The 27,957-nt window shown below is 38.5% G+C and overlaps 1 protein-coding gene across 1 annotated transcript in view; it reads left to right on the forward strand.

Moving 5' to 3' along the window:
- LOC139636208 (zeta-sarcoglycan-like) overlaps window positions 1–27,957 on the forward strand; it is a 313,032-nt gene that overhangs the window by 241,785 nt on the left and 43,290 nt on the right. Inside the window, exons 4-6 of the mRNA XM_071504046.1 lie at window positions 4,545–4,632; window positions 26,266–26,388; window positions 27,514–27,586. Coding sequence (XP_071360147.1) covers window positions 4,545–4,632; window positions 26,266–26,388; window positions 27,514–27,586 — 284 coding nt within the window. The remainder of the gene's footprint in view (window positions 1–4,544; window positions 4,633–26,265; window positions 26,389–27,513; window positions 27,587–27,957) is intronic.

A 27,957-nucleotide genomic window follows, 5' to 3' on the forward strand; every position in this document is an offset into this window, starting at 1 on the left:
ACCCAGTGAGTCCAGTTTGATCGTAAAAAATCTGACTCTAACCCCAGACTGAGTGGCAGACAGACAGATGGACTGGCTGCAGAGATGTTGGGCTTTTGGAAAGTCAGAGACAAGAAGAGAATACGACTGATCATGGACAGGAGAGCTGAAAGCTTTTTATTAAATTGAGAGCTAAAATTATTTCTTAAGCGCATGTCCGTAGCTTTTTAGATGGACAAATAGACAGCCAGTGAGAGATACAGCCAGGAGAGCTAAAGGCTGTTTAGGACGGAGACGTATACTGTATAAAGTTAGACAGCTAGTGAGACAGAACATAAGAGACGGACAGGAACTCTGAAAGCTGTTATTAGAGTGATGATAAACACAAATAACCAATCACATCATTTATGAACCTTGTGTCCAGACCTATTTAGACTGACAGTCAGACGGTCAGTTAGTGAGACAGACAGCGAGACAGCCGGGCTGAAAGCTGTTATTAGGACCCATCTGTACTGGTGGCTGGAGGCTGTGATGATGATCCACCAGTCCACAGCTTATTATTACCTGAATAATTACATTGGCTACTGCAGGCTGGAGGTCCTTTGTCTGTATTTATAATCACAGCAAATTTAAACTATTAACTGAATTAATGGCGCTGTGGTGTATGTTGTGTCGGCTCGCAAGAGAGAGCATGATGCATCAGCCTTTCGTGTACTTTTGTGGCTCTGTGTACATTTCACACAGTGAGGGACAATGAACAGAGAAGTGAACTGAACATAAAGAAAACAGCACAGATGATATATGGTACATGTGAGAAATACTACACGTGCTCACCAAACCATTGTGCTGTTGAACTGATTTTATTTTTCTTGCCTGTTTTTTCATTGTTAACATAAAAAATTCACTTGCAACACAGTGAAAACCTTCTAGGAAAGACTGTCCACATGTTTGCACAGTTGTCCCCATATAGTGTTTAAACGTATCATCGTATTTCACCCTCTCTCAAGGCCTACTTTTCACTTGGCCAATTTTGCCAGTTAATCTAATCTCATCTAATCTAATCTAATCTAATCTAATCTAATCTAATCTAATCTAATCTAATCTAATCTAATCTAATCTAATTTGGTGGATTCCTCTATTCAAAGCAACTCATGAGTGAGGGACAGTACTAAAGCTTCAGTACAGCAGGGGACCTTGAAGTAAGTACTAAGCACTAAATCTGCTCAAGAAGGCAAAGTGCAAGAATAAGACATAGTGCAAGGAGATTAGATAAAGATGGAAACCAAAAGTGCACAGTAAGTGTTAGTTAGGCACATTCATGTGTTAGAGGTGTGAGGAGAGGAGGTGCTCTCGGGAGAGATGAATCCTCAAGAGATTTTTGAAGATATGGACATACCTGGACAGATGAACCTTTTCCAAAAATAAATAGTCTTGAATATGATTTGAATATACTTTTGAAACAGTTTGCTGTTTGTTATTGTTATTCCATTGTTAATCTTTAATTATGTGTCATTGAATTTTAAAAGCCTCAAGTAACAATCCACTACTTTTAAATATGTGAATGTATTCATAGCCTTTTTTCTGCCCAGGGATATTTCTGTTTGTAAATTTTAATTATATTTCTATAATGCATATAACATAGGCTAACTGATGTTGAAATGTGTGATGTGTTTTATATGGTAATGCCATAGGGCTCTTTCATATTGTTTATTGTTGTTTCTTATAGGATTGTTTAATCAGCATTCATATGCAGAATTATTGTGTGTGAATGTTGTGTTGTGTGTCTCAGGTGGATTTATCTGTAATTATTGTGAGGCTGCTATAGATTTGCCACAGCCAGATCTTTTGGCTGTCAGTATTAGAGAGCAGCTTTATTGACATTGTAGACTATATATTATTTTTTTTGTATGTGTCAATTTCTGTGTAAACACCAATAAAACTAGACGCCTAGTACAAACTCTGCCCAAACACACACACTTCACAGTGTGTGCTAAAATTCAAGCTGGCTGGATTTCTAACATCAAATAATGTCAAGATTATGTATGCATCACACGATGGATTAAAATCTAAGGAATGAAATGATAACCATTCTGAAGTGCAACCTTTTCAGTATAACACCAAAAGCGCAACCAACATCAAACTTCATGCAATCTTCACTGAAGATCAGAGCTTGAAAGAAAGACTTTCATGGAGAGAAATTAACCTTTAATGTCACAGAAAACTAACTGAAAAGGTTCTCAGCACAACATATATGGGGAGATACTGTGGTCAGCTTTATTTTATCGCCTTACTAATATTGTTTATGTAGCTAAATAAACACATGTAATTTAACTGAGCTGAGCGACAAAATGGAGCCGCATTTTTAAAAGTATATGTTTGTCAGACTAAGTATATTCATTATATGTCTGTTTTTTTAATGTAATAGTTTTACTAGTTTTTTCACAAATGTTGAATTCTATTCTGTAGATTTGAATATTGGTTTTAAATAATATCAAACTAGAGTCAGTGGTCCGTTCACAGTGCCTGTCAACTGACGCAGAGCATGCGTCATAACAGCTGTGCACATCACTTTGTTTTCCACAATCAGTGCAGACTGCACACTTGAGAATTATGAATTTGACAAAATGAGTTACCAACAGTATGTGCAGAGTCTGAATTGATTTAATCTGTTGTACTGTGGGCCACCATGAGCACTAACGAGCACAGGTGCTGTCCGTCCTTCGGTGGTGTTGTGGTGATGACGTACTGAAGTGAAAACTGGTAACCTATGGTGTGAAGTGTGATTATTTCTGCCTCTTGTGGGATCAACAATTTTCTCATCAAAATGGATGTTATTGTTGCTGCTTCTACGTTTCACATAAGCATCACCAGTCAGATTGTTTCGCTTCAATCAGCTGTTATATAAATAGACATTCGCAGCTGTTTAATATGCAACAATTATTTACTGCCCTTATTTCCATACATTTGCATATGAGTGTTTAATCAAATAAGACTTTCCATCTATGGTCACTCTTCTAAATGACAGAGTCCTGCACTAAGTGAATGGGATCAGCCCTGTTCATGCACATTGCCCATTGAGCTGGAATGATTCAAAGCACATTACATCTGTCATGCTTTACAAAGCGCCCATCGCTTGAAACAGAGTGGAAAGATAATATAGTGAAGCCTATCACACGCCCCGTTGAAAATAATTAATCCAGCATACAAGCATTAGGAAACAGATGAGGGAAGCAATGCACAATAAAATGTTCATTTGTTGTTTGGCAAATTTGTTACCAGACGCTGGATGAGTGGGTGGTGTGTGTCTGTGCGCAGAAGCAGGGGTGTGTTTGAACTTGCACCTGAGCCCTCATTTGGATATTATTGTGTTCACATCTAGGACATGTTTTTGTGCAGGTGTATAGGTGCGTGTGTTATCTACATGTACTGTAGTTGTGTATGCCTTTTGTGAGTGTGTTTTCTATGTGTCCATAACTAGTATTTGTCCCTCAGTCTTGTGCAGTGGTTTGTGTCTGTGATCAGTCTGTCCCGGGAGTCCCTGGTCGGGACAAAATAGAGCACAGACAGGTGTGACATATTAAAAATTTGGTCTTGACTCGCGTCAAGACAGACCACAAAACAATGAATATTCATCCATAACAAATAGCAAAACAGAGAGAGTGAGAATGAAGGGGAAGGAATGGGGGGTGGGAGGGGGGGTTCCATTTGAACAGATCAGCGACTTTCCAATTTTAACACAATTCTCATTTGGAATTCAGACGAGAATGCAGCAAGATATTAATTTGGGGAAATCAACAGAGAAATTGGGTCACCTGTGAGCTATTCATTTCACGCCGCCAAAACAAATGAGCATTTTAAAAGAGAGAGTGAGAGAGGAAGAGGAGTAAAAGAAAAGAGAATAAAACAGAAAATGATGTAAGTGAAGCAATATAATCAAAGAGGAAAGAAGAATGTGAAGGAAGGTTGGTTTAGAATGTGAGTAAAAAGATTTGGGGGGGGGGGGGGGGGGTGTAAGGGGCTGGCTGAGAGAGAGACAGTGAGATGTTGGATTGAGTTTGAGATTTAATGAAAATGGAAGACACAGGGTTTGCATTCATTCCAACACACATCCACTGAATGTAAACTAACGTTGGCAGTTTGTGGCTCAATCAGACTTTAAAGATGAGAGCAGAGGTCAGGGTCACTGCGGCATTTAGCTTGTTTAGGTTGAAAATAATTGCCTTTCAGCAGACATGCATACACACACAAACAGACAATTAAAATCAAGCAAACACACTCACGGACAGGACGCTGTTTTGAATAGATTAGGCAAATTGGATGCAGAGTTTGTTGGGCTGGCAGAAGAGAGGGAGTCAAGTGTGAACTGTGAAGGTTGCTGCAGGCTAAGCCAGTACTGGTTATACAGGTTAATGCAGTATTGACTGGTGCTCAGAGAGGTGAGGTCAGGGGTTACAGGAAAAAGACAGAAGTGGTGTATCAGTATACGTGGATTTGTTTGTAAGAGTGTGACATCATACGATTTGCTGTTGTCTTAATCATCTTTCTCCTTCCTCCTCTCTCTTTAGGACAGTCCACTGATCCTTCAGTCAGACAGAAATGTGACTGTCAATGCTAGGAATGATCAGGGACAACTGACCGGTCAGCTAACCGTGGGTAAGACACACACACACACACACACACCATACACACACACACACCCCATACAAAGACATGTCCACATGTACGACGGCATTTTAAACATTTTCTACTGAAGCAACCTCCAAACCAGATCATTTCTCCTAGACAGTGAGTTGTTGCCTTATTTGTGTTTGAATTCATGCATCCATTTTACCTCCTTCTGTTTACCAAACTAACTGTTATCTGTTTCCATTAGTGGATCTCTCTGAGGCTGACAGCCGTGCTGTTTTCTCAACTAAATCATTTTTCCTGGCTCTTATTGGATTAGTGACAGCCCAGTGTCTGACAGAAAACAACACTTAGAGGACATATGACTTATATGACATGACATATTCTTATAAGGCTCAAACTGGTTTGAATAGGTCTTAGCCATAAGAAAATATCTTTGTACAGTATGGCTTTTTGAAAACGCTTCAGGTTTTTGATGGATGAATGACAGAATGGAAAGGAGGAAATTGCAACAACCAAATATGGAGAGAGAGATGATGTAAGGTTTCAGAATGTCAGTAAAGAATATGCCCTCTGGCTTTAGTGTGGAGGTGGTACAGAGCAGGAGGTGGTGATGGTGGACAACAAGGGCAAGAGTGCTCAGAGATGTTCCACATGAATTGCAAAACTATACATGACACATGACATTGATCACACATTAAAAGCAGTTCTGAAAAGGTGAGTTTTGATCATTAACAATATTTATTGATAACATCACCAAGTGGTAACATCCAGTAAATGCAGTGTGTTGCGGGTGATCTGAAAAGGCATCTACATGACATTTAAGAAATAATCTGACTGGGAAAAAAATGAACTGTATTATATTACATAAGCACACAGAGAGGGGGAGAGAGATGTACAAGAGGAAAAAAGGTCAATAGTAGTCAAAATATTATTTATCACTGTGGCATTCATCTGAGCAGACTTTTGCTTTTGACAGTATAAACTTTATTAGTTAAAAAAATATCAAGGCATCAGAACAAATATTAGAAAGAGAATTCATGATTTAGGGGTAAGATTTCAGAAAATTGAAGAACTTTATAAAACTTTTTTTTTTTTTAGATGTTATCCTGAGTATTTTGAGATGCTGCTACTTTTGGACAATATTTTAAATTACTGTCACTGTCAGCAGTAGCTCAGTGAGAGAGGTGATGGTGGAGGCATGAATATGCTAGCTGGTGTAATTGTCATCAGAAACAAGAGAAAACCTACTTTCAGCCCTAATTTCTCTGGAACTGGAACTGGATAATAGTGGTCATTCAGAGGTGTTGGAACTGAAGAGATTGTTAACCCAAGGATGAAAGGCCAGTCATTTGGTAGAGTCATGAACTAATTAAACAAAATCTAGTCTTTCTAATTAATGAGGCCTTGTTAAGTGGGTCTGATAAATTATTCAAGTGAATAATTATAAAAAAATATTCTGTGATAAAATAACGATTCCCGAAAGGAATAATTGTTCAACGTGTGCTAGGTTTCACAAAGCTGAACACAAACACAAACACCATGCTCAGCCATAAGACGATGAAGGATTTTGATATAAATGGCATAACTTTAATGAAAACCAAACCTAAGAGGATGTGTTTTTAGAAAGTGAGTCAGAGGAAGTGATTTACAGAGGATGATTACAGATTTAAGGTCTGTGTGTCCTTGAAGTGGAGCAGTGACGCTGGTGCCTTTCAGTGAGCTGGGTAGGAGAGAGAGAGAGCTAAGGACAGAGGCACCAAGATTATGGTTAGAGTTCAGAGCAGGTTAGATAAAACATGCAGTTAACTGTGAACTTTTCTTCCTGTCTTGTTGCAATTTAATATTGTCCTTTTAGTTTTGTCAAAGGTTCAGTAGCCAACGGTCAGCACTAAAGAGCCCTCTGAACATTTCCTCAGGGTTGGACCACGAAGCAAAAACACAAAGCTTTCTCAGGTCTCAACTGTCACACTGAGGTCATACGAGTAGCAATGCTGCAAGTTAATGACATAACTGAAAAAATTAACTGGACTTACAGACTTTGGGGAAACAATAGAAAAGAGTGCAGAGAGCGAAGGCCTTCTAATGTAATATCTTGACCTTATATTCATTCCAGACTATTAATGCAGATATATTGGTGTCTCATCACGTATTATGACAGATTTCTTTCCCAGTGTTATAGAACATATGAGAAAAGTGGTGACTGGTGAAAAAGAATGCAAAAAAATGTGCCGTGTGTGGGGCACATTGCAGCAGAATGCTGATGTAATTACATGATATTTCATGGTTTGTACAAGATCATGGATGTCAATTGCTGTTGAAAGTGTTCATTCTTTTGAGCCATTTGAAAACCATCATAACACCATGATTGACATTTTTTGTATGTGATGATACGTTGAGTCAATGTCTTCAACGAAACCAGACACTGTAATGTGAACCATAATGTTTGTGCAGCTGTGGCTTTTTAAAGGGCAGCTCTGCCATGATTGAAATTCCTGCTGCTGAGCTGCCCAGTGCTTGAATTATGTTATGACATATTTGTAGTCTTCCAATATTTTTTATGTCACTGTCATCTCGATATTAGTCTATAGTGAGATATAGTGGCAGGTCTTTACAGTGACTTTTCCCTACTTCAATGTATTTTTCTCACCCAAAAGTAAACTAAGCTCTTAGCTATCCCTCTCATTTGTTTGTGATTAGGTCTGTTTAGTTTGGATCTCCTGGTGCGATCTGGCGGCTTATTGATGCCATCAGAAACACTTTCACATTCAGTATGTGATTTGATAAGCCACATAATCCTGCCAATGTGTGCCTGGCTAGTGTGAAATGTGGTTGCATTTGGAAATTAAACATGACTTGCATCAAATTCACTCTCAGATCATTCCAACCTTCCAGTGATTTCAAACTGAAAACACTTTTCCATGTAGAATCAATTATTTACTTAACACCTGACACCTGAGAAAGCGGAAATTAATGTCACAAAACTAAAAGATGCAACATTAAAAACGGTAAAAAAAATAATAATAATAATAATCGTCATTATGGAGAGATTGGCCTAATTGTTATTCCTGATGTATTTGTCATATCATGTAATCTTTGAGCATGTATGGAAAACATGCTCGGATTGATCTTTACAGGCTGCCATCAATGAATGTTCAAACCTGTTTGTTCTTTTGGTTTCTTGAAATGAAAGTATCACTGTAGAAATGACTTCATGTGTTTGCTGGTGTTGTCATAGTTCAGGATGTTGCACATATAGAAGATCATTACCAAGCAGCATTTACCATATGACAGGTAGAAGGCCCCTCTTCACTGCCTTTCTTGTTTGATGTGAATGCTTCGTATAGATGAAGACTGGCCAGCTACTTCAAGTGTCTTTCCCTTTGTGACACTTTGAAGGTTTTAAAAATCCCTGACAGCTCACCTCCTGCTGGTAAAACTCACTAAAGCTACTTTTATCGCAAAGAAAAGGCACTTTAATGCTCGTGTGTCTGAGTGAGTGTGTGTCTGCGTGCCTATCTTGGAGTCAGCAGAATCAGGCCGTTTTTAAAACTAGATGAGCGGACAGCCTGCTGCAGCCAGCTTAGACCAGGCAGCTCCCGGATGCATGAGGAGAGTTGTGTGTCCTAACTCGTGCACTCGTTCTGGACGGAGTCACACACAAGTGACTGCACACTTGTTGAACTCAATATAAATGCTTGATTCTTTCACTGATAATATTCTTGTCTCACACTCAACTACACACACACACACACACACACACACACACACACAGCAGCCATAAGTTTGGGCTAAGATTCCCCAGACACAGCGAAATGCACACGCAAACAAAACGCACACTCTCTCCACTCGCTCTCTTCAGTATCCTCACAGGGATACTCAGAAACCCTGACAGTAAGACGGTCATTTCTCCTCACCAGATGCTTGCCACATCAGAAGCAGAAGAGTTCCACCTCAGTAAGCCCCTTATTAGTATTCATCACTGAAACTCAGCAGAGGTACTGCTCACTCCAGCTGGTACAGGATGTACAGCATGTACGGTCAGTGGTATGGAAAGGTGAAATGGCCACAAATGTTTGAACTAGTACATTAACATAGAATACCAAGACACAGCTGTACTGACACCTCATTATATATCAGATGGTAAAATAGGTACTAATAGGCTGCAGAGGAATTCAGCGGAGGAAGAAGAGAAAGACCTCGGTCCTGTGGTAAAATCACTGCCTCTGGGGACAAAATGGAGACAACTGTCAAGACAGTACCTCAGAGTTTTTTATGAGGTCAATATGATTTATTGATTAATATAATTTATTAGACATAGGTCACCAAAATACCAGCTCACAGGGAACATTGGCCCTAATTGTTCTTTGAACAGACTTTTTTGTTAGGTGCTTGACATTTCTTTTACACATCAGCATCAAAAGGTAACTGCTGAAGATTAAGTTTTTAGTACTTTGATACTGTGATTCTCTGAGTATTCCCGACCTGGCCAGTCTGTGGAGCTCATACAAAAAGACGGCAAAGGATACAAAAGGACAGTAGAGTGTATTGTGTTTTGCTCTCTGTGATGGTTTAGGGAATATTCACACCTTGCCATACTCAATTCAGTCTCATATGACAGATAGAAACACACACACACACACACACACACTTCTGTCTTGTATCCCCCTGAGGGTCTATCTTGAGAGAGGGTCTGAGTACATGTGTTGGCCTTGGGCTTCTCATTTCAGTTTTATTGCTCTCTCTCTCTCTGTTCCTTCCATCCCTCCATCTCGTGTCTTCCTCGCCTTCCTTTTCGTTGCTGTCAGCTCGTTAATGTGAGTGAGAATCTGTCATCTTTGTCTTCTCAATTGCTGACCATAAAGATGATAAGTGAACTTTGAGTTTTGAAGCCATAGCCTTCCACCCGCCTCGGTGATGATGTCCCAGCATCAGAGGCAGTGCAGTGTTGTCTAAAGCATGAGGTGGGATCTTCATCACGAAAGATCTTCCTCATTCACTTCTGACGGGCTGAGCAAATTTGAAAAACTATAAAAATAAGAAGAAGAAATAACACAAACGTTATAATAAGTCACATTGCTACTTACAGTTGTCGTCTTGTTACCCTTCTTTCAAAAAATGATAAAGGGCTAACTGCTGTGTTTTGAAAAGTACAAAATGAGTTGGACTTACAGATGAACATGAAAATCACTGGAGAACAAAACAATAGTCGTATTTGTATAGATGCATCGTACGGCAGAAAACATTTTAAATACCCCCAAAGTGGAGGCATTGACACACACAACCAACAATGTTTTCTCTAATCATGTTTGGAATTTGAACAAAAAATGCTTTATCAATATTTCTGGTTGATGCAAGAACCACTGTGTATTAGGAACGCACGTAGATTAGGTTGCTGATACACAGTATTTACTGCTTTCACTTACAGTAAATAAAGCACAAATACAGTAATAACAGCTGAAGATAGTTTTTGGTGTGACAGTACAGCTGTGTACTTAAAACTGCACAGAGTATTATATTGGCAAATGCTTAAACTGGCCACCTCAGTAATTAGCTGTTTATTTCCCATATCCTGACTCTTTACCTGTGTCTGTTGCTGACAGTCATTACAGCCTGTGAGAGTGTGAGTTTATGTTCTGGTTGTCTTATGACTTTTCATTTTTCTAAGTGTATGGTGCTGATAATGATATGCTCCTTTTTCCCCCAATTAGGAGAGGTATTGATAGTGTGTGTGTGTGTTTTTTAATCCCAAGAAGGGCAACTCCTTTACAGCTTACCCAGTCCATACATACAAGTTCAAAAGTCACAGACGAACAAGTTATAAGTCAGAGGCAACAGAACAGATGGGTCAATACAAGGGAACAATGAGCAGCAAGTAAAATGAATAAATGAAAAAAAAAAAGATTCAAATAACACATGTTACAAATGAAGAGGTGACTAAATAATTCAAATAATAAAATGAATAACTGAATTTAAAATTTTTAAATGTAACCAATCATTAAAATGGCAACTGGCAGTGTTTAGTAGCCTGATGGCAGAAAGAATGAAGGACTATGAGTAGTGGTTCGTTCTCCGGGGGGGTGGGGGGGGGGCACACTGTAACGCCAGCCTGAGGGCATCACAGTGAACCCACTGGACGGAACATAATCCGATTGGCTGATAATTCCTTTCACCATCTGAACCAATTGTTTCTCAGCACAAGTCCCTTTGCTGGACTTTGAGCAGACTTTCACGATACCATTCAGGCTTTTGTTGTGCTTTACAGACAACCCATGAAACCAGCCAATAAAGGAGAAAGTAAAAAGACTTTCAATGAATGATTGATAAAGTTACATAAAATAGAATCACAGACATGAGAGGAGTTAAGCTTCCGCAATAAGTGAATCCTCTGTTGTCCCTCTGTTGTGTGTGTGTGTGTGTGTGTGTGTGGGTGTGTGTGTCTGATTTTGGAAAGTTAATGTGTGTTCGTGTGTGTATCTGAGACTTTGCTTTGGATGGTGAGAGGGTCATTCACTTTTACAACCCTCCAACTTTAAAGAGGACATTCAATGCTTGATCATTTCCTCTCAGCCTTTTTCATCCTTCATTTTCTCATCCTTCTCTCAACACACACATATCCGTCTTTCTTTCTCTTACCCTTTTCGTTCTATTTCCTCTTTGCTCACTCTCTCATCCTGTCTTTCTTTATTCTTTTGTGTCATTTTTAATTTTCACTCCCCTATTTTTAATCATACATGGACCTCATCTCTTATTAAAGCGATAAATTCCCCGCTAATCTTGTCCTCTCCTAAACTCTTACTTACTTTTATCACTTTATTATCTTTACTTTCTTATACTAATTATGTTCCCTTTTATCTGGGAGGAATTGCTCACCTCATTTCGCTGCCGTTCAGCTGATGTAGCTCAAAAAGTGGATTATCAGAGCAGCAAATATTAGGCCACTAAAAGGCAAAGGCCATAAAAAGTAATAGATGGGTAATGATTTGTGGTAAAAACCAGGTATATTTCCCCAGAGAATGTGTTGTTGTAGTTAAGACTCTTTATGAGTGGATTTATGGATTTTTAGCTGTGGAAATGTAAGAATTTAAGGAATTTTGTTTTCACCCATTTTCAGAAACTTGGCGGCACTGCAGCAGTTTAACAGTTGAATGTCGGCGAAAATTGGTTTTTGTTTGGTGATTTGTGTGCAGACTGAGCACATGCAAAGCCTTGCATAAAATTCAATTGTTCCATTACACACAGTCTAATTATGAATCTACATCTTTGCAAATCCCCCTCTGAGAAACAAATGATGTACATAACAATTGTATTCTGCAGTGATCACATTTTCAGCCATGGTGAGATCTCTTTGGCTTGATTTGGCTGGCTGAGAAACACAGAGATACTAAGTAGTCTGATTCCATGTGTCTCCCCCTCATCCAATCAGCAAAGGCCAGACAGCACATCTTCCTCATTTTATGCTGCTGCTCTATGATCAAATCAGTGGTTTTAATGAGGCAATTAAAAATACATAGAGCTGAGCATTAACAAACTGGAATACACTTAAGGGGCCATCAAGGACTCAATAAAGGCATGGATTTACTGCTATTGTTGTCATTTGTCCTTATGATTGCACTTTAATTGCACAAAGGCTAATTGTCTGTAGACTGTTTTGGCTGCAAGACGGCAAATATTGTTTTCATCACTTGTTCATATGTGTGGGTATGTGTTGCCCTGAGGAATGGATTCAGTCGTCCATATGAAGTCATCCTTCTGCCCTAGTCAGCTACAGGCTTCATACTGTATACTGGTGGTTGGACACCATAATAAAATGACAAATAGATATGACTTCAAGCATGAGAGCACTCCTCTTGCCTCTGGTATTGCAAGGAATATTCAATAAAGGATGTTTGGAGTAGGTTGCAATGCTATTTGTTATAATAAGCTGGAGACTATTTCCATGTTGATTTTTAATACTGCAGCTTCATAATGAAACCACTTTTAGTTGTCTTACAAGTGTCTATCATTAGTAATAGTCTAATAATATCTCATATACTCTCCGTACACTCATTTCTTTTTTCACACGAGATGAGTCACGGACAAAATGACAGACAAATGTGACAATATATTGCGAGTGAATATAGTAGATACACACTAAATAATTGCATCAAAAAGCTTATGTTTGGTTTCTCTTTAAACTTTGTGTAAGAGGAATTGATTCAATTTATTTTTTTATGTTGTTTTTAATGTCATAGATTATGGTCTGGTTTTATTGGATAGCATTACGTCTGTAGCTGCATCACATTATGGGCACTCGAAAATGTTTTCTGTGTTGATTAAGTATGTCTTGAAGAGAACATTGTAAAAACTACAATAATGTTTTACTGTTTATACATTGAAAGGAATTATACAACCATGAACAACAAACATCAGTTTTTTTTTCTGTTTTTAATAAGAGGATATTAAAATCTCAGCAAAATGTTGCTGGGTGGCACAAGTCAAATAAGAACACTGCCTCCTTCAGGCAATAAGGAAGATTTTATGTGTGTGATATGAGCTTGGAACATTTATTGCAAAGATAGCAGAAGACTTTCCAACTTTACATCTGCACAGAATCACCTTGTCAGGAACAGAGTTTTATGACACAGTTTCTTTCAATTCCATCCTTAATTCACAACCATCCAACCAAAGAGCACTTGTTTCACCTGGCGTCAGTGGCCAATCTAAAGGGTGTGTGGTTATACTATGTGTCTCCCAAAGTGAATGTAGATAACTTCATTATTAAAACAGAAGGTTGTCAACGTTTACAGCAAACAATGGTGGAAGCTCACAAAAAAATTTCAGTGGGACATGCTAATATTTTTCTGCATTGTTAAATGCATGAATAATGCAGAGCGCGGCGTGGTTGTAAAATCTGCCACAAGGTCAGAGCAATGACTCAGTTTTCCTTTAGGCATGTTTGGAAAGCAAACATTTATAACTGTGTGCATTTTAAATAAAAAGACACAATACCCAAGCTGCCTCCTAGACTTGCACTCAATTTTGAACTCAATCACATCCCCTTAGGCACTCTTGCCATCTTCCGTTTACATTTTAAGCACAAGGCTGATGCTTTTATTCAGGTAGACTTTCAATAACTGCAAATAGTGGAATATGTTAACATTTATAAATCTTTGTAATTCCAAGCTGCAGACTAATAAAAGAGTGCAAGGAACATTCATGTAGTAAGTCAGACATTGCATATGATCTGCAAAAAGCATTTAATGTGAGCACCACACTGCCTGAAAGCAGGTGCTGTAAGTTGGAAGTCAGCTTTTATTGCAAATGTAAAAGGTCGATTAATAAAATGTCTCAGTTAAGGCTCACTAACTCATATTTAAATTCAAGATTATTATCGCCCACAGCTTGTATTTGGCATGACTTCAGGATATCAGTGTAATTATGCTCACAGAGGCATGTAAGTCACTAGAAAGCCTTCAAGATCAGACCTACCCTAGGACACAAGTTCTTCAACTTCTCCAACAAGGGAGGCAACTCCAGATTGTCTTCTGTGCATGTGAATGGAAGACTTTTTTATTTTTTCATTTTTAGTTTTTTGATTTTGTTCCAAGGTAATGTGATATAGTGATGGTGATATGAACTGATTGGGTCTGGGACTGGGGCTCGCCTACAGCTTTGAGAGGCACAAAGATTGACAGTGAGCAGGGAACATGCTTTTCCTGTGAGTTGACATGCTGATCCCATGGGGGGACCATGCTGTCCCATGATTGACATGTCATAATGCACATGACTTGGACTGCCAGCTTTCAAACTTGCCAGCCCATCAGTTTAGTCAGTCTCCCTTTGATAAATAAGGCTTATTTTTGTTTAAGTGTATTGCATAAGGCATGTTTATTAAGTTCAACTTACCATGAAAGCATCTATGCAGACAAGGCTGAACACAGTCAGGTGTGTTTTCAGGCTTCACCGTGAGCTTAGCTGCGCAGTAATGCAACGTTCTCTTCTGGTGGCCCTTAAAGTACACAACTTCATTTTGACACAGGCTGCAGTTATCTCCCATGTGAAATACAGAACTCAGACCTTCAACACGCTTAAGTGCACAGTATTCATGGTAGTATACACACGTGCCTTTAAATGCACAAAAAAAAAGACATTTCTTGCTTTAGGCTATTTGAGTATTTTATTCATGCACTTGAACCCAAGATGACACAGTTCCAAGGTGAGCACTGCAAAAACCCAAGCTACATGTAACAGCCGAGTTCAGCAGTACAGATGTCACCCCGACCTGTGTTTACCTGAGTCTACTGTTTGTGCATCGGTGATCTTCAGTGTGCTGCCACAGGGTCTCCTGGGCTCTGCCTATGTTTCTATGGTTAAATATATATTCTTCATGCTACAGCATATATTTAATATGTGCTACTCTGCAACTGTAATCATCTCAGCCTTCATTGTGAGCTGAAGAGATGAGATCTGATTTGTAATGTGAACACTGTCTGCACTGATTTAATCTAATCACATTAGCTGTGATTTGTCCAAATGAAACTGTTTTCTTTCTGTTTTCTTTCTTTTTTTTATCATTATCATCTTTTAAGCTTTAAGCTTTATAAAACACTTATCTGCTTGTCTATCTTGGAAAACAGAATTGTCTCAAAACTTGGATAAGGCTTTTCCTGGTTCCTTTCACCAGGATATAATGTTTACATGAGCAAACACATACACAAAATATTCAAAAACAGACACATGGACATTCACTGTGATGATTATGTTGCATATCATCATTGTCTAGACAAAGGAACGATACATACCCAAGACAGAAAAAGAATGACAACAGATTAAACATTGTGTATGAGATGCACAATACATGGCAGACAACTGTTTCATTAATGTTCTTGTAAAGGAAAACAGTCAGTTGATCTTCAGGTGAGTTCAAAGGGAAGTGAAAGATAGTGACATTAATTGAAGTTTAATTCAACAAGTTTTTTTTTTTTTACATTCACTGAAAGTTGACCCTAAGCTACCAATCTCATGTTGTTAATGGGCTGAACATTGACAGTACTATAGTTGTTTGGTTGTGTTCGGGGCTTCAGACCATATAGAAATATGTAGAGCTGCGTGGCACAGCCTCTGCCTGTCTCTTCATCTGCATTCCCACCATTTCATCTTCCCTCCGTCCCACAGCCCTGACTCCAGAGATCAGGTTGATTAATGTAGGTGACAAACGACACTCATTTATCTCTCCCTCTGTCTCTTTCTCTCCTCCCTTACTATATTAATGACTGTAATCAACTCTAAATAAATAATTTGTGTCCCTCAGTGCATGAATCTCACCCTCCCACCTGTGGCAAATTCAAAAGTTGAATATAAAAGTGCCGTGCAATGCAGTTTCTTCCTCTCCCCAGTGTTCTCTCCTCCTTTGCTTATCTTCTTCCTCGTTTATCTTTGTCTATTTCCTTAAAAGTGTCTGAGAAACACCTTGAAGAGATTGAAGGTGCGCTGTGGCGCAGCAGAGGGCCTGTCTCTCCCTTTGATTGGTAGAAACACTTCAAATGATGTGGTGACCCTCTTGTTTCCTGCTGTTGCATCATGGTCATGTTGCATGCTGTTTACTTTCAGAGCACCAAAATAATACAGTTGCTTTCTCTTTTGCCCCGTCTCTCCCTCTCTTTCTGTCGCTCCTTGAGCAGTGCTGTGCAGCACTTATCTCTCAAAGATACAGTGGCTCACTTTCAACTCCAGTCAACTAATTCGGCACTGAGTTGACTCATAACTTGAACCTTAACTGAGTGTTTGCAGTGTTGCTGCAAGAGGAGCAGAGTTTGTTGAGTGGCTGTGTAGGGCCAGTCTGCTCTTTTTGTTATTGTGTGTGTGTGTGTGTGTGTGTGTGTGTGTATGATGTCTTTTCACTAAAGATATGCACACACAAACAGACACACACACAGTCACTTTTGAAGCAGTAATTATTTTGTGTCTGTCCATCCCCATTTCCCAACATAAGAGGGACAGAATAATAAATACCTCTCAATATCTCTCAATATGCAATTCAGTACAAAAGCACTACACTACACCATTACAAACTAAGCCTGAATCAACATTGTTTAGTTAATATATGGATCACGTGGTGTGGTCATGCATGATCACAGCCTGAGCTGTTAAACAAATTAGATTATGAAAAAGAAAACATTGTCAAATAAAAGTGAGATCAACTTACATACATTGGACCATTTCAAGGAATAAAAAGCAGACATTCCCTGGCACTTTGGCAGTTTCATTAAGAGAAAGAGATGAAGTGATACTCAGCTGAATAGCACTAACATTCAATCACAAAGGACTTAAGTGACACAAAAATACCAGCAAAGACACCTTAAGGGAACTGGAATAGGGCTCATCAAGTCATCAATGAGTCCCAGAGAGAAGAACAACAAATACCAACATTTATAAAAGATTGTCGCACAACAAGTACTGTAGTGGGACCTGGCTATTACTTACAGATATAGATTAGTTGATGTTTTATGCTTGTACTGTGGCAGTATATTGTGTTTTTTTTTGTGTGTATATATATATATATATACATATGTGTGTGTATATATACATATATTAACCTTTTAATGTAACCACAATGTTCCTGGTTAAATTCCGACCTCAGACCTTTCTTACAATGGATGAATAGAACGGTGTCAGACTGAAAATAATAAATAAAGGGTACATTCTGTACATTTCACTTTGAATGTTTGATTTCAGATTGAATGTCTAATTCAAACTTCTGCTGATCCTTTGGTCTGGTCTCTTTGCTAAGAGGCTGAGGCCTGGCTAACATGGAACCAAATACACCCAGTCATTTGCTCAGTGGGAATAAAACATTATTTCTAAAAATAAAGACACAAAAGAAACATTATTCTTGACATTTGATTAAATATTTCTACACATGTGCCGTGCGTTGCGTAAGGTGGTTTGCACAAATCCCCCCTCAGGAACATTTCCCCTCGCAGAACACACAAAAGCGCCCACTGGGCTTTTGAATATTCATTAAATTTGACATTCTAGACAGGAGGGGAACTGACAAGCATATCAGCCTGACTCACTCAACAGAATGCTCATCTTAATCCACTGATAAGCCGTGCCATGTTTGAATAACTAATCAGGAAGTTTAGTGAGTGAAATCCAGTCAAACCAAAATTAATTACCTGACAAAGAAAAATATTTTGCGCTGTGTGTACACTTTAACTGTAGATATAAAACAAAAAGGACTAAATTTGCTACACTAGTCATGTAATTGAACAACTTAATCACTTCTTAAGATTAAGAAGAATACAGCATGTTTGCTGTCCACCCCTTTAACTTTGTATATCATTGTAGCTGTAGTAGTGTTCCTGCTTTGCTCAGATATGCATATTCACATTCATGAATAAGAAAACTTGTTTGTGGTCACATCACTGAGATGAATAGTTTATTTGGCAACTGTGTTTATATGTGTATGTATTGGTTGTTGATTACTTAAGCATAGCCAATGAGAGGCCTAAAGCTAATATAATCCCAGGGAGTGATTGCTGCTCGTGTTACGCTGAAACAAATAAAAAAATACAGTTTGAAGGAAACAATCACAGATTTGTCACAGGCTGAAGCCAGTGCCTGATTTGGTGTCAGGAAACATTTTGGTTTGGGCATCTGTTTTTGTCAAAGAGAGAGGTTCAAGAGCTAATACAGCTCCCACTCTCACTTCATGTGTGTTTATGTGCTATTGTGAATGTGTGGGCACTGTCACCTGCTGTTGCATCCCTTGATGCTGTTGTTTACTGTCTGTCAAACTGGCCGTCGTCTCACACTCAACACATGCTCCCATCCCACTCTCAAAAGCACACAAATACACATGTATGAGCACACATTGCATAAACATACTTAATCCCCTGGCTCAATTGTTTTGCTCGTAGACACATTGGTAAAACAACACAAAAGTAATTGGCATGAAAACATCTGAATATTGACACCAGCAGTTCAGAAGATGCATAAATGTATAAATTTCTGTCACTGTTAGCCTGTCTGCACACACAGCCTTAACAATATAAGCACTTGATAGCCTGCTCTGAAGATGCACACACCCTGTAGTTATCATACTTAATCTTAATTAGTAAACATGAGATTCATACATTGACTGTAATAACTACATTCAACACTTGTGCTTATGATTACAATGTAGTATCACATGTATAATACAGTATAGAATGATGTCCCTGGCACACATGTTTTTTAGGGGTAAATGTAAGGTTATAGTGACGTCCTTCAACCTTCTATTAGAGGACAAACCCTTTTGGAACCTTTGGAAGGTCTCTCAAACCTTTTAGTCTAGACTGCGTAGCTGTTGAATGGACCTGGAGATCCCAGACTGCGCTCCGATTCATAAAAGGTGAAAAGTGATTTAGACAATGGCCAGACTCAGCCAAGCATTAAAAGCAGCCAGAGAAATCTCAAAAACAGCCATAAAATCCACATTTAACCAGCACAAGGACACTAAAGTCTGAGTTATATAGCCTCATACTTTGCTTAAAAGCCTTAATGCTGCATTTAACATATTGCCAGAATCTTGACCCAGGGAAAACCATAGAGTGATTTAAATAAGACGTTGACTTTTCTTTCTACAGCCAAAGGCCAAAAAGGGACCAATTTATTTGTGTGTTATTTGGCTGAAGAATATACTAGTGTTTACATGTGCAAATATGCATGGTCAGCATTGTATGCAGAAACAATTTGCAAAACCTGAAGCACACATAGAGGCACAAGTCTTTACATTAATGTCACATATTGTTTCACCCACTCCTGTGATCTCTTATCTCCAGGAGTGAGAGGAAAAGATATTGAGGGAAGGGAAGGTGAGAGTGGTGGGGAGGCATCATCACATCAAAACACACTGCTGTATGGTTTTAATTAAGAATTCATCTTGACCTGTTTGGGAAAATCAACCATGCATCCAGTGTTTACTTGGCTCAGCCAAAGTCGTCTTTGTACCTATCCCCCAATCCTTTTACATGTCTTCTTGCGTCATATCCTTTCTTTGCTAGAAGCCCTAATTTAAAGCCATGAATTAAAAATCTAGGATAGCAAACCCATATAACTTTATTATGGCCTCAATGCTGTAATATGCAGCAGTAATAAAAGTTACATGGGCACCAGTTTAATGTCTTTTATTCTTTAATTACAGAATACAAATGGCAGAATTCAGAATTCCATTTAAGTATATGTAAAGTTTAATAAATTAAACCTTTCATTTTTAACCTATTCAGAACATGAGTTGCCAGACCAAGAGAAGAACCTTTCTGAGAAAACTGAGTTAACTGAAAGTTGTGATGAAAGGAACCTAGTATTACATAATAAGTGACCATCAGTGGGGAGGCTGGGGTAGGGCACTATGGAAAAGCATCTGGTGTGCAACACTGAGTTGGAGATGTGAATGAGAAGCTCCAGTCTTAACATCCAAATTGACTTTGATTTCGCTTTGAAAATGTGAGAGAAATGTGTGTTGTTTCAGTGGAGGCCCAACAGTCGAAGGATATTATGATCAGTTCCCAGATGTGCGTCTGTGTAGACCTCTCTTTTTACCATTTTGGAAGGTTAAACCTACCGTAATTAACTTTTTGAAAAAGCTGCAAATTTATATTGAAATATATATGTTGTCTTTCCTCTGTATCACCTTATAAAGTTTACATGTGTTATCAAGGACTTACCTATTTAGTTACATATAGAACAGGTACAGGATGTAGGCAGACACTAGCATGTTTTTGACCACCTGATGAATGTCCAATATTCACTTTCCTTTTAGCTCTGTTGTAGGTGCCTTCATACCTGTAGTTTGGTTTATTTATCCAGACCAAGGGGAAAAATCGATGCATTGTTGCATTAAAGTTCCGGGTCAGTTTGTGTTGACAGTGACTTTTTACAGATGAAGCAAGAGGACTAAATATGAAGTCATACAGACTGACAGGAAGCTCAGTGATTGAACTGTTTTGCTGATGTCACGTCCCTCATCGCCAGCGCATCATTAGGACCCACAACTCTGATGACTGACAGCAATTCCTAAATGCTTCTCATGTGTATATTTATGTTCCCTGCAGGCACTAAGAGCTCCAGGGAAAATAACAAATTTTCAGTATTATTAGGCTGCAAATCAATCACGTTATGATTAATGACAAACAGGTATTTAAAGGACGAAAAAGAGACAAAAGAGTCTTTTTAATGAACTTAATGAACTCCCAAAGTAAAAAGACTGCAGTTTTAACTGCTTTTGAGTGACTGATCAAGATCCCCACACTTACATGCTGACATACATAACATGGTTATCAAATAAATGTTACTTCCACAGATTCCTGAACCTTCCACCTTCCTGAACAGGTCGCGTACAGCAGATTAATTTATGATTAGTTTAGCTTTTGAATTGATGCCAGAACTCACCTATGCACGATCACAAATTGCTGTGATTGGTCTGTTTGCTTTCAGACCACAGTCTGCCCATTTCAGACTGTCTCAGTACAGTTGTATAGTCTGCACCAGGGTTTGATTTAACTGAACCAAACAGGTGTGAAAGCACTCATAGTTTCTACCATTTTGTGGGGAAAATATCTGGCTCTTCAGCAGCTAAATGCTCCACTATGTTCACCAGCTAATTCTTAACCTTGTTTTTCTGGCATTTGGTGCTTGGCAGGTAGTCTACAATAGATTTATCAGAGTGAAACTCTGATAAATCTATTGTAGACTACCTGGGAGGGTGGGTTCATCACAGAAGCTACCCCTTTGAAATTAAACATCTGACCCAGTGTTCAGACAAAATATGGATAAGACCTTTAAGCAAGCACCTGTAGCTTTTTCTTATTAACAAATGTAGTTTTTATTCATTTCTGTTTTTGGCAAAGGCCACTGTAACAGGCAGGTGTTTGTCTTACACCTACAGGAATTTCATTGCACTCCTGAACAAACTAATAGAGTAAGTTAATTATGACTTTCTCAAACAATTTGGATAATCAGTGTTGGATGTGTTGGGCTCTCTGTGTACCCTCTAGTCCTTTATGAATATGAGATAAAGATAGGGACTTAAAAATCACAACCATCACATGAAAATTCATAGGTAAAAATTAAAATTTCATATGAAAACATATTTCACTTTATTTTAAAACTGCTCAAAGAAGAACAGATCTTTGGGGACAGTAGTTTTAACACTGTGATAAAGTTTGATAGTGTAGATACATAAAGGCATGACTTTATTTCTCATACACATTTCAGATCAAAGCAAATGAAGAGTATCACTGCATTGCATAAAATTAGCATTAAATGACTGAATAAAGAAGAGACGTTTCACTACTGCAGAAATGATTAGAAATGAGAGTCAACAACTTTGTTTCCGTAAGTTCTGGTATAACTGTGGTGTTTAGCAGAGGTGTTTGTGCTATTATAGCTGCCGACAGAGGTTTGCGTGAACCATGACATCCAGAAATTAACCTGTGACAGCAGGCTGAAAAGAATGGGCAAAGGTGAGCTGAGCATATATTCATTATCTCACATCAAATGCAGTCTTTGTGAAAGTGGTAATAAACCCAACACAGTGTTGTAGCACCATGGTCAAAACACTTCAAATGCATGTGATATCTGCAGGGCACCTCAGTGCTCAGCAGACTCGAGCTCATGTCACATGCTAGAAATGGTAAAAGGTTCAAATCCGACTCAGGGCCTCTGCACTGTACTATTATGCTTTTCTTCCACAGTGTTTTCCTCCAGCAAATCCCTTCATTAAAGAGATATTCTAAAAGCTTTATTATGACTGTAGGACCCTGCTGAGGGAGGCACTCGTGACAACAGAGGAGATCCTGTCAGGAAGTGATTATTTAAATCAGTGCATCAGTTAACATGTCTGCCTAACGAGAACTCCTGTAGTTATTGGTGACAGCAGAGTTGCAGTGGGAGAGACATTTGTAGAAGCAAATTAATTGACCAAAAGCACTTAATTTACAGGGCATTTACATTAGCTCCTACCTGCAGATTGCTAACAAGACGAAGCAAAATTATCAGATACAGCAGCTTTTACAGGACAAACCACTCGTGTCGTTGACAACTGAAAGTGTGCACAACGATGGGAGACATTTAACACAATATCTAAATTTTATTAGGTTTGCTGCAGAGCCTTGATTTTCCATGCTTTTAATGCTTTATTCTTCTCATTGTCAGCTTTAACAGACATTCAGAACAAACATTTCACAAGTGACAACAGCTATAATAAGCCTTTCTTCCATTTTGCACTTTAGAGGATTACTGACTGACACATCAATTAGAACAAAACTCAAAAAAGTTTTACAGCAGGAAAAGAAAAGAAAACATGAAGTGAACACATCTACTGTTTCATTTGCTACACCACATCACTGTTCATTTCCATAAGGTAAAACTGCTCGGCTGACATGGCGCTCCACTCTGTCAGAGAGTGGAACAATCTTCTGAAACTAATATCTTCTGGCTATGTTGTCTCATTTTGTTGCTGCTGGTGTGAGCACATTCACATAAAGAAAAGTATTACATTGCTTTGTGGTCACTCTGTTCTTTTTTCTTCCCAGGTTCATTTTAATTTAGTCTTATAGCCATAGGCTTCATTCTTATGTAATCACACATTACAGCCCCACTGCAAAGGGAATATTTATTCATAGTACTGTAGCTAAAGACCAGATCATTTTTGCATAGTCTTTGATACCATTATGTTATTTTGAGGAAACTCTGATATTGACCAAGGTAAAGTATGTCGTCACTTCCTTGTTTTCTATACTATGTCTGAAATGTGCAGTTTTCTTTCTTTCTTTCCCTCAGACCACATATTTCCAAGTTCTAGTCAGTTGTTTTTTTATCATTTTAGCCTATTTGCTGCTGTTTCAGAATCTCTTATACACCCCTACTGAGAAGACAAGAAGAACGAGTAAAACACAGATCTTTGAAAATATGCTGACCTGCACCTATGTTGGAAATCTGCACTGTGAGCCGCATTATGTGGCGAGAGCTGAACAGCCAGAGAAAACTAGCTGGATGTCTGAGACAGCAACCAGCACAGCACATCTCCAATTTAAACCAGCGTCACTCTCTTCATCTCATCTTCTCAAATTTAAACCCTCATTTTCCTTTCTCTCATTGCCCTCTCACATACTGCTGCCAACTGTCACACACACACACACACACACACACACACACACACACACATACACACACACACACACACACAACACAACACTATACAAAAATCTCAATTGCTTTTTCACACAGTTGGTTGAATAGTCAGAGGCTTAAGGAGGGAGGAATAGACAGGATAAAGGTGAAGAGAGAAGAGAAAAGGAGCTTAATCCCAGATTGATAGCTGCTAATAAAGTTTGATTATGACGGACAAGGCACTCTGGGTTTCTAACTGACTCTTGTAATAGCCTGGGAGCCGAGACAGTGAAGGAAGGGGATGGCTGAGAGACAGATAGAGACCTTTCTTTTGCCTCGGCAGGTTTGGCAAATTGGTACATCACTGTCCAAATCACAAAATGAATGTAACGTGGATGAACAACAGGCAAACTGCCATCGTGACCGTGCTGCTTGATTTGGCAACTTTGTCAGTAGATTTATCAACTTTCCAGTAGTCCCTGCCAACCTTTTCTTGACAAGCCACCAGCAACAAATCTACTGAGATTTTTCAACTGCTTGGAACATGTCAGTGTTCTGTCTACAGCAGCAATAATAGCTGATGCTGAAGTGTGCTACTTACTTTTAAATAACGGAACCATAGACAGTAACCTCATACCTCCCCTAACAATGGCAGTAATAGCAAATATATGCAAATTCTAGTGATCCACGCTTTTTGACACATATCGTGTTTTCCATTGCGAAGCATAACTAAAAATGGCCCACACACATTTTTTCTTCATGAGTTACTTACTTACATGGGATGATGAGCTAATTTTTACTCACAATCTTTGTAAAATGTACAATTTTCTGTTTTGGTTTTTATTTCAATTTATCCTTTATTTCATCAGGAACGTTGCTTTGAGTTACAAGATCTCTTCTTCCAAGAAGGTCCTGATCACCATGATTCATTTTTAAAAAATCACATTAAAATACATACAATACATAAAAACAATGTGAGAAACACAGTAAAATGAGAAAGGCATAGAGGACATAGCAGTGATGTAAGTGAATGACTGTGTAAAGCAGTAACAATCCTTTTGGGTAGTTTATAAAAGAACTTTTTAAAACTTTGTATTCAAAGAAGGAAGTGCTATACCCAGGGTCTGTTAAAATAGAAGGCATTTTTACAAAGTTCTGAATGCACCCTGGGGAGATTTAAAAGAAATCATGATGAAGATCTAGTGCTATAGTTGCTGGTATGATAAGAGAAAAGGCTGTACATATAAGCAGGTAGTTAAAACAAGGAAAGTGTTTTGTTTTTTTTCTCCTTTGGTATAGAAACGAACTACCTGAAGATTCATATAAAATACAATGGTGGTTGCTGCACCTGTTATAAAGCCTAATACACCATTATATCCAGAGTCCAGTTTCTTTTTTTTTTTTCTTTCTTTTTTTTTAGTCGGGAAGAAGTTGCATGCATCACATCATTATAGCCCAAGCAGAAAGGAACAAGCTTTGCACAGTTTTGTTTCCGGCCTTGAATAGTTTCTTTTGGTCCTGAGAAATGAAGCAAATTCTTAATAAGGAATCAAATAATTTCAACTCAACTTCTGAGAAAACTGAACCTTGATGTGTCAACCACTGTGTGAAGCTCATCCTGCATGTGAATATTCTTAAGAGAACTGGAAATATAATTTAAGTTAAAGTTATAATTCTCTAAATACGAGCTCCAACTACACGACAGCTCTTTCTGATTATTTACTTCACCTCCAAGGTCTCTGCTTACAATTTATCTTTACAGTGACAATGTGGTTATATGGACAACACCAACCCACACACACTTTTGCTTTCCATGGATTAAATGCAATCTGGAATAATAAACAATGCTTTCATATTATTTTAAGTCTGTTTTCCTATTATCACTGGTTGGTGTAAAACAATTTTACATAAAGCTGTTTTAAAGGGTTGTTTCTCCCATATTACAAAAAAAGAATTTTTTTTCTTCTCTCCTCTACTATTTAGCCAAGCAGATTATGGCTTTTAGTTCTTTAAAAATAAGTCAAACTGAAAGTTGATCAGCAGCATCTTTTTCCACAAACAGTTCTTGCCTCACTAATCCATAGAACACACTGTTTACATTTTTCATAGTGACTGTTTCTTCAGTAGAAAGTAGTTCCAACAACAAATGTTGGAGCACAGCTTGTTGTATGGATTATCCAGTCTAAGTGGGACATTGTACCGCAGATGAAATGTCTTTTTTTATGTTCCTGCTGATTACATATCACAGCAGCTTGAATCATTCTACGGCTAGATTATGCCCAAGCAAAAAACTCCCAATATCTCCTCCGGTATTGCAGTGGTGTCACAGCAAGACAAATTTTAGAGTTGCTGTGGTAGAGAATTCAAAGCCCTCTATGGTCATTCGGGCTAAACCTTCATTCTCTAATGGTTCTGTAAGGAACTTTGGATAAAAACATCTACCAGATGGTACATTTTATGTCTTATGCTTTCGATTTTAACCCCCTCCTGCCTTCTTGCTCTTTCTCTCTCCCATTTTCTCAGGTTCAGACATGGTGGAGGCTCAGTGTCAGAGGTTTGAGGTGAGGAGTGCAGATGGAGAGACAGTTCTGTTCTCTGCAGATGAAGAGGAGATCAGCATCGGTACTGAGAAGCTCCGAGTCACAGGTAGGGCTACGCACATAGAGCACAAAGCATGCTGTGGACAAAATGACCATCAACGACCATATAGTTGTTTTTTTTCCCTTTTTTGATATTTAATATTAACTATTATTAATTCAGACAATTTTTAGATCACCATTAAAACCATGAATTCTCCTCTAAATAGAAATTAATTTTCCATGTGCATATCTAACATTATTATAATAATGACATCATCATGACTTGTTATTGTTTGAATTGTAATTATAAGGCAATGTCTATCATAATATCAAAAGGGCATATCATGAGAAAGCTATAAATTAATGTTAATCAATCTACATAGAGGTCATAGTTTTAACAAGCTCCCAGATTTATCTTCTGCAATCATGAGATTAATTTCACAATATCTGTGATTAATGCAGCACAGATGCAGTGGTGGAAAAACAGTGGAATAATTTCTGTTGTGTAACAAGGTTACTTTAGGACAGACACAGTTTATGGTACATACACACAATATAAGCTGTTAAACAGAGAGCTTTTGATGAGTGCAGCCAAACAAGACTTGGGTCAGCAAGCAGAGCAGTTTTTTACTGAACTGAGAAAGAGGCCAGAACAGGATGGATACAGTAAGAAAAAGAGAGACAGGGAGAGGGAAAAGTCTGAGAAAAGCCAGGTGAGTGTAATCGCAGAAAAAAGACAAAGCAATTTAAGTGAAATGAAAAGAAAAACTAAAAAGTGAGATGGAAAATTTGTCCTTTGGTGCAGTACAATATCTATTTCCTCTTTCTCATTTGCTCATTTTCTCTCACAAAGTTTAAATGGGACAAGCCAGAGGAAGTGTGTGTTTGTGTGTGTGCATGTGCGTCTCTTTTTGCATGTTTTGATATGTGGTGTCTATAGCTGTTATTTTATTTTTTTTATAAACACACAAAATGTGCACACAAACATGCTACCAGTAAATGTATTTATTGCTACTGGAAATATATTTGTATTTGAGCATAATTTGTGTGACACAAGATCCTGTGTCACGCATTTTAAGTGCTCGCCACAGCTCCAAGAATAAAGGTGTGATGCAATATTGTGCAGGCCTTCATACAAAAGAGGTGTGTGATTTATTTTCCTTCCTTTCATCCACTCTTACCCTCTCTCCAGGGAATGAAGGCGTGGTGTTCAGCCATTCTGTAGAGACATCACATGTAAGGGCAGAGCCCTTCCAGGACCTAAAGTAAGTATTCAAAATCATTTTCTACACATGCATATGTGAATGTGTGTATGTGTTGGACAAGCAGCCTGGCACATTGGTTCACTTGTTGTGGTCAAATATTTATGAAGTGTATGTTTTCATGAATAATTACTAGGTTAGTGACACCACACATAACAATTTAGGGGAAGATGTGTTGTTATGTAAAAACCTGCTGGGTTCGCTCAGACGCCAGTCGTGGGGTAGAGTGTGCACATGACTTGGAATCAGCTCACAGCAGAAAGAGGGGTGCTGGTGATTGGCGGTCTGACAGGCTTCACAGAGGGAACAAAAGCCCTCCAGACTACAGTGCACAGGGGTCAGGCTGGTACCAAGTGGAGTCCTCCACTGATACA

This window comes from Trachinotus anak, unplaced genomic scaffold, assembly GCF_046630095.1.
Source record: "Trachinotus anak isolate AG129_WGS33_773 ecotype Australia unplaced genomic scaffold, CSIRO_AGI_Tana_v1 ptg000019l, whole genome shotgun sequence".
Lineage (NCBI taxonomy): Eukaryota > Metazoa > Chordata > Actinopteri > Carangiformes > Carangidae > Trachinotus > Trachinotus anak.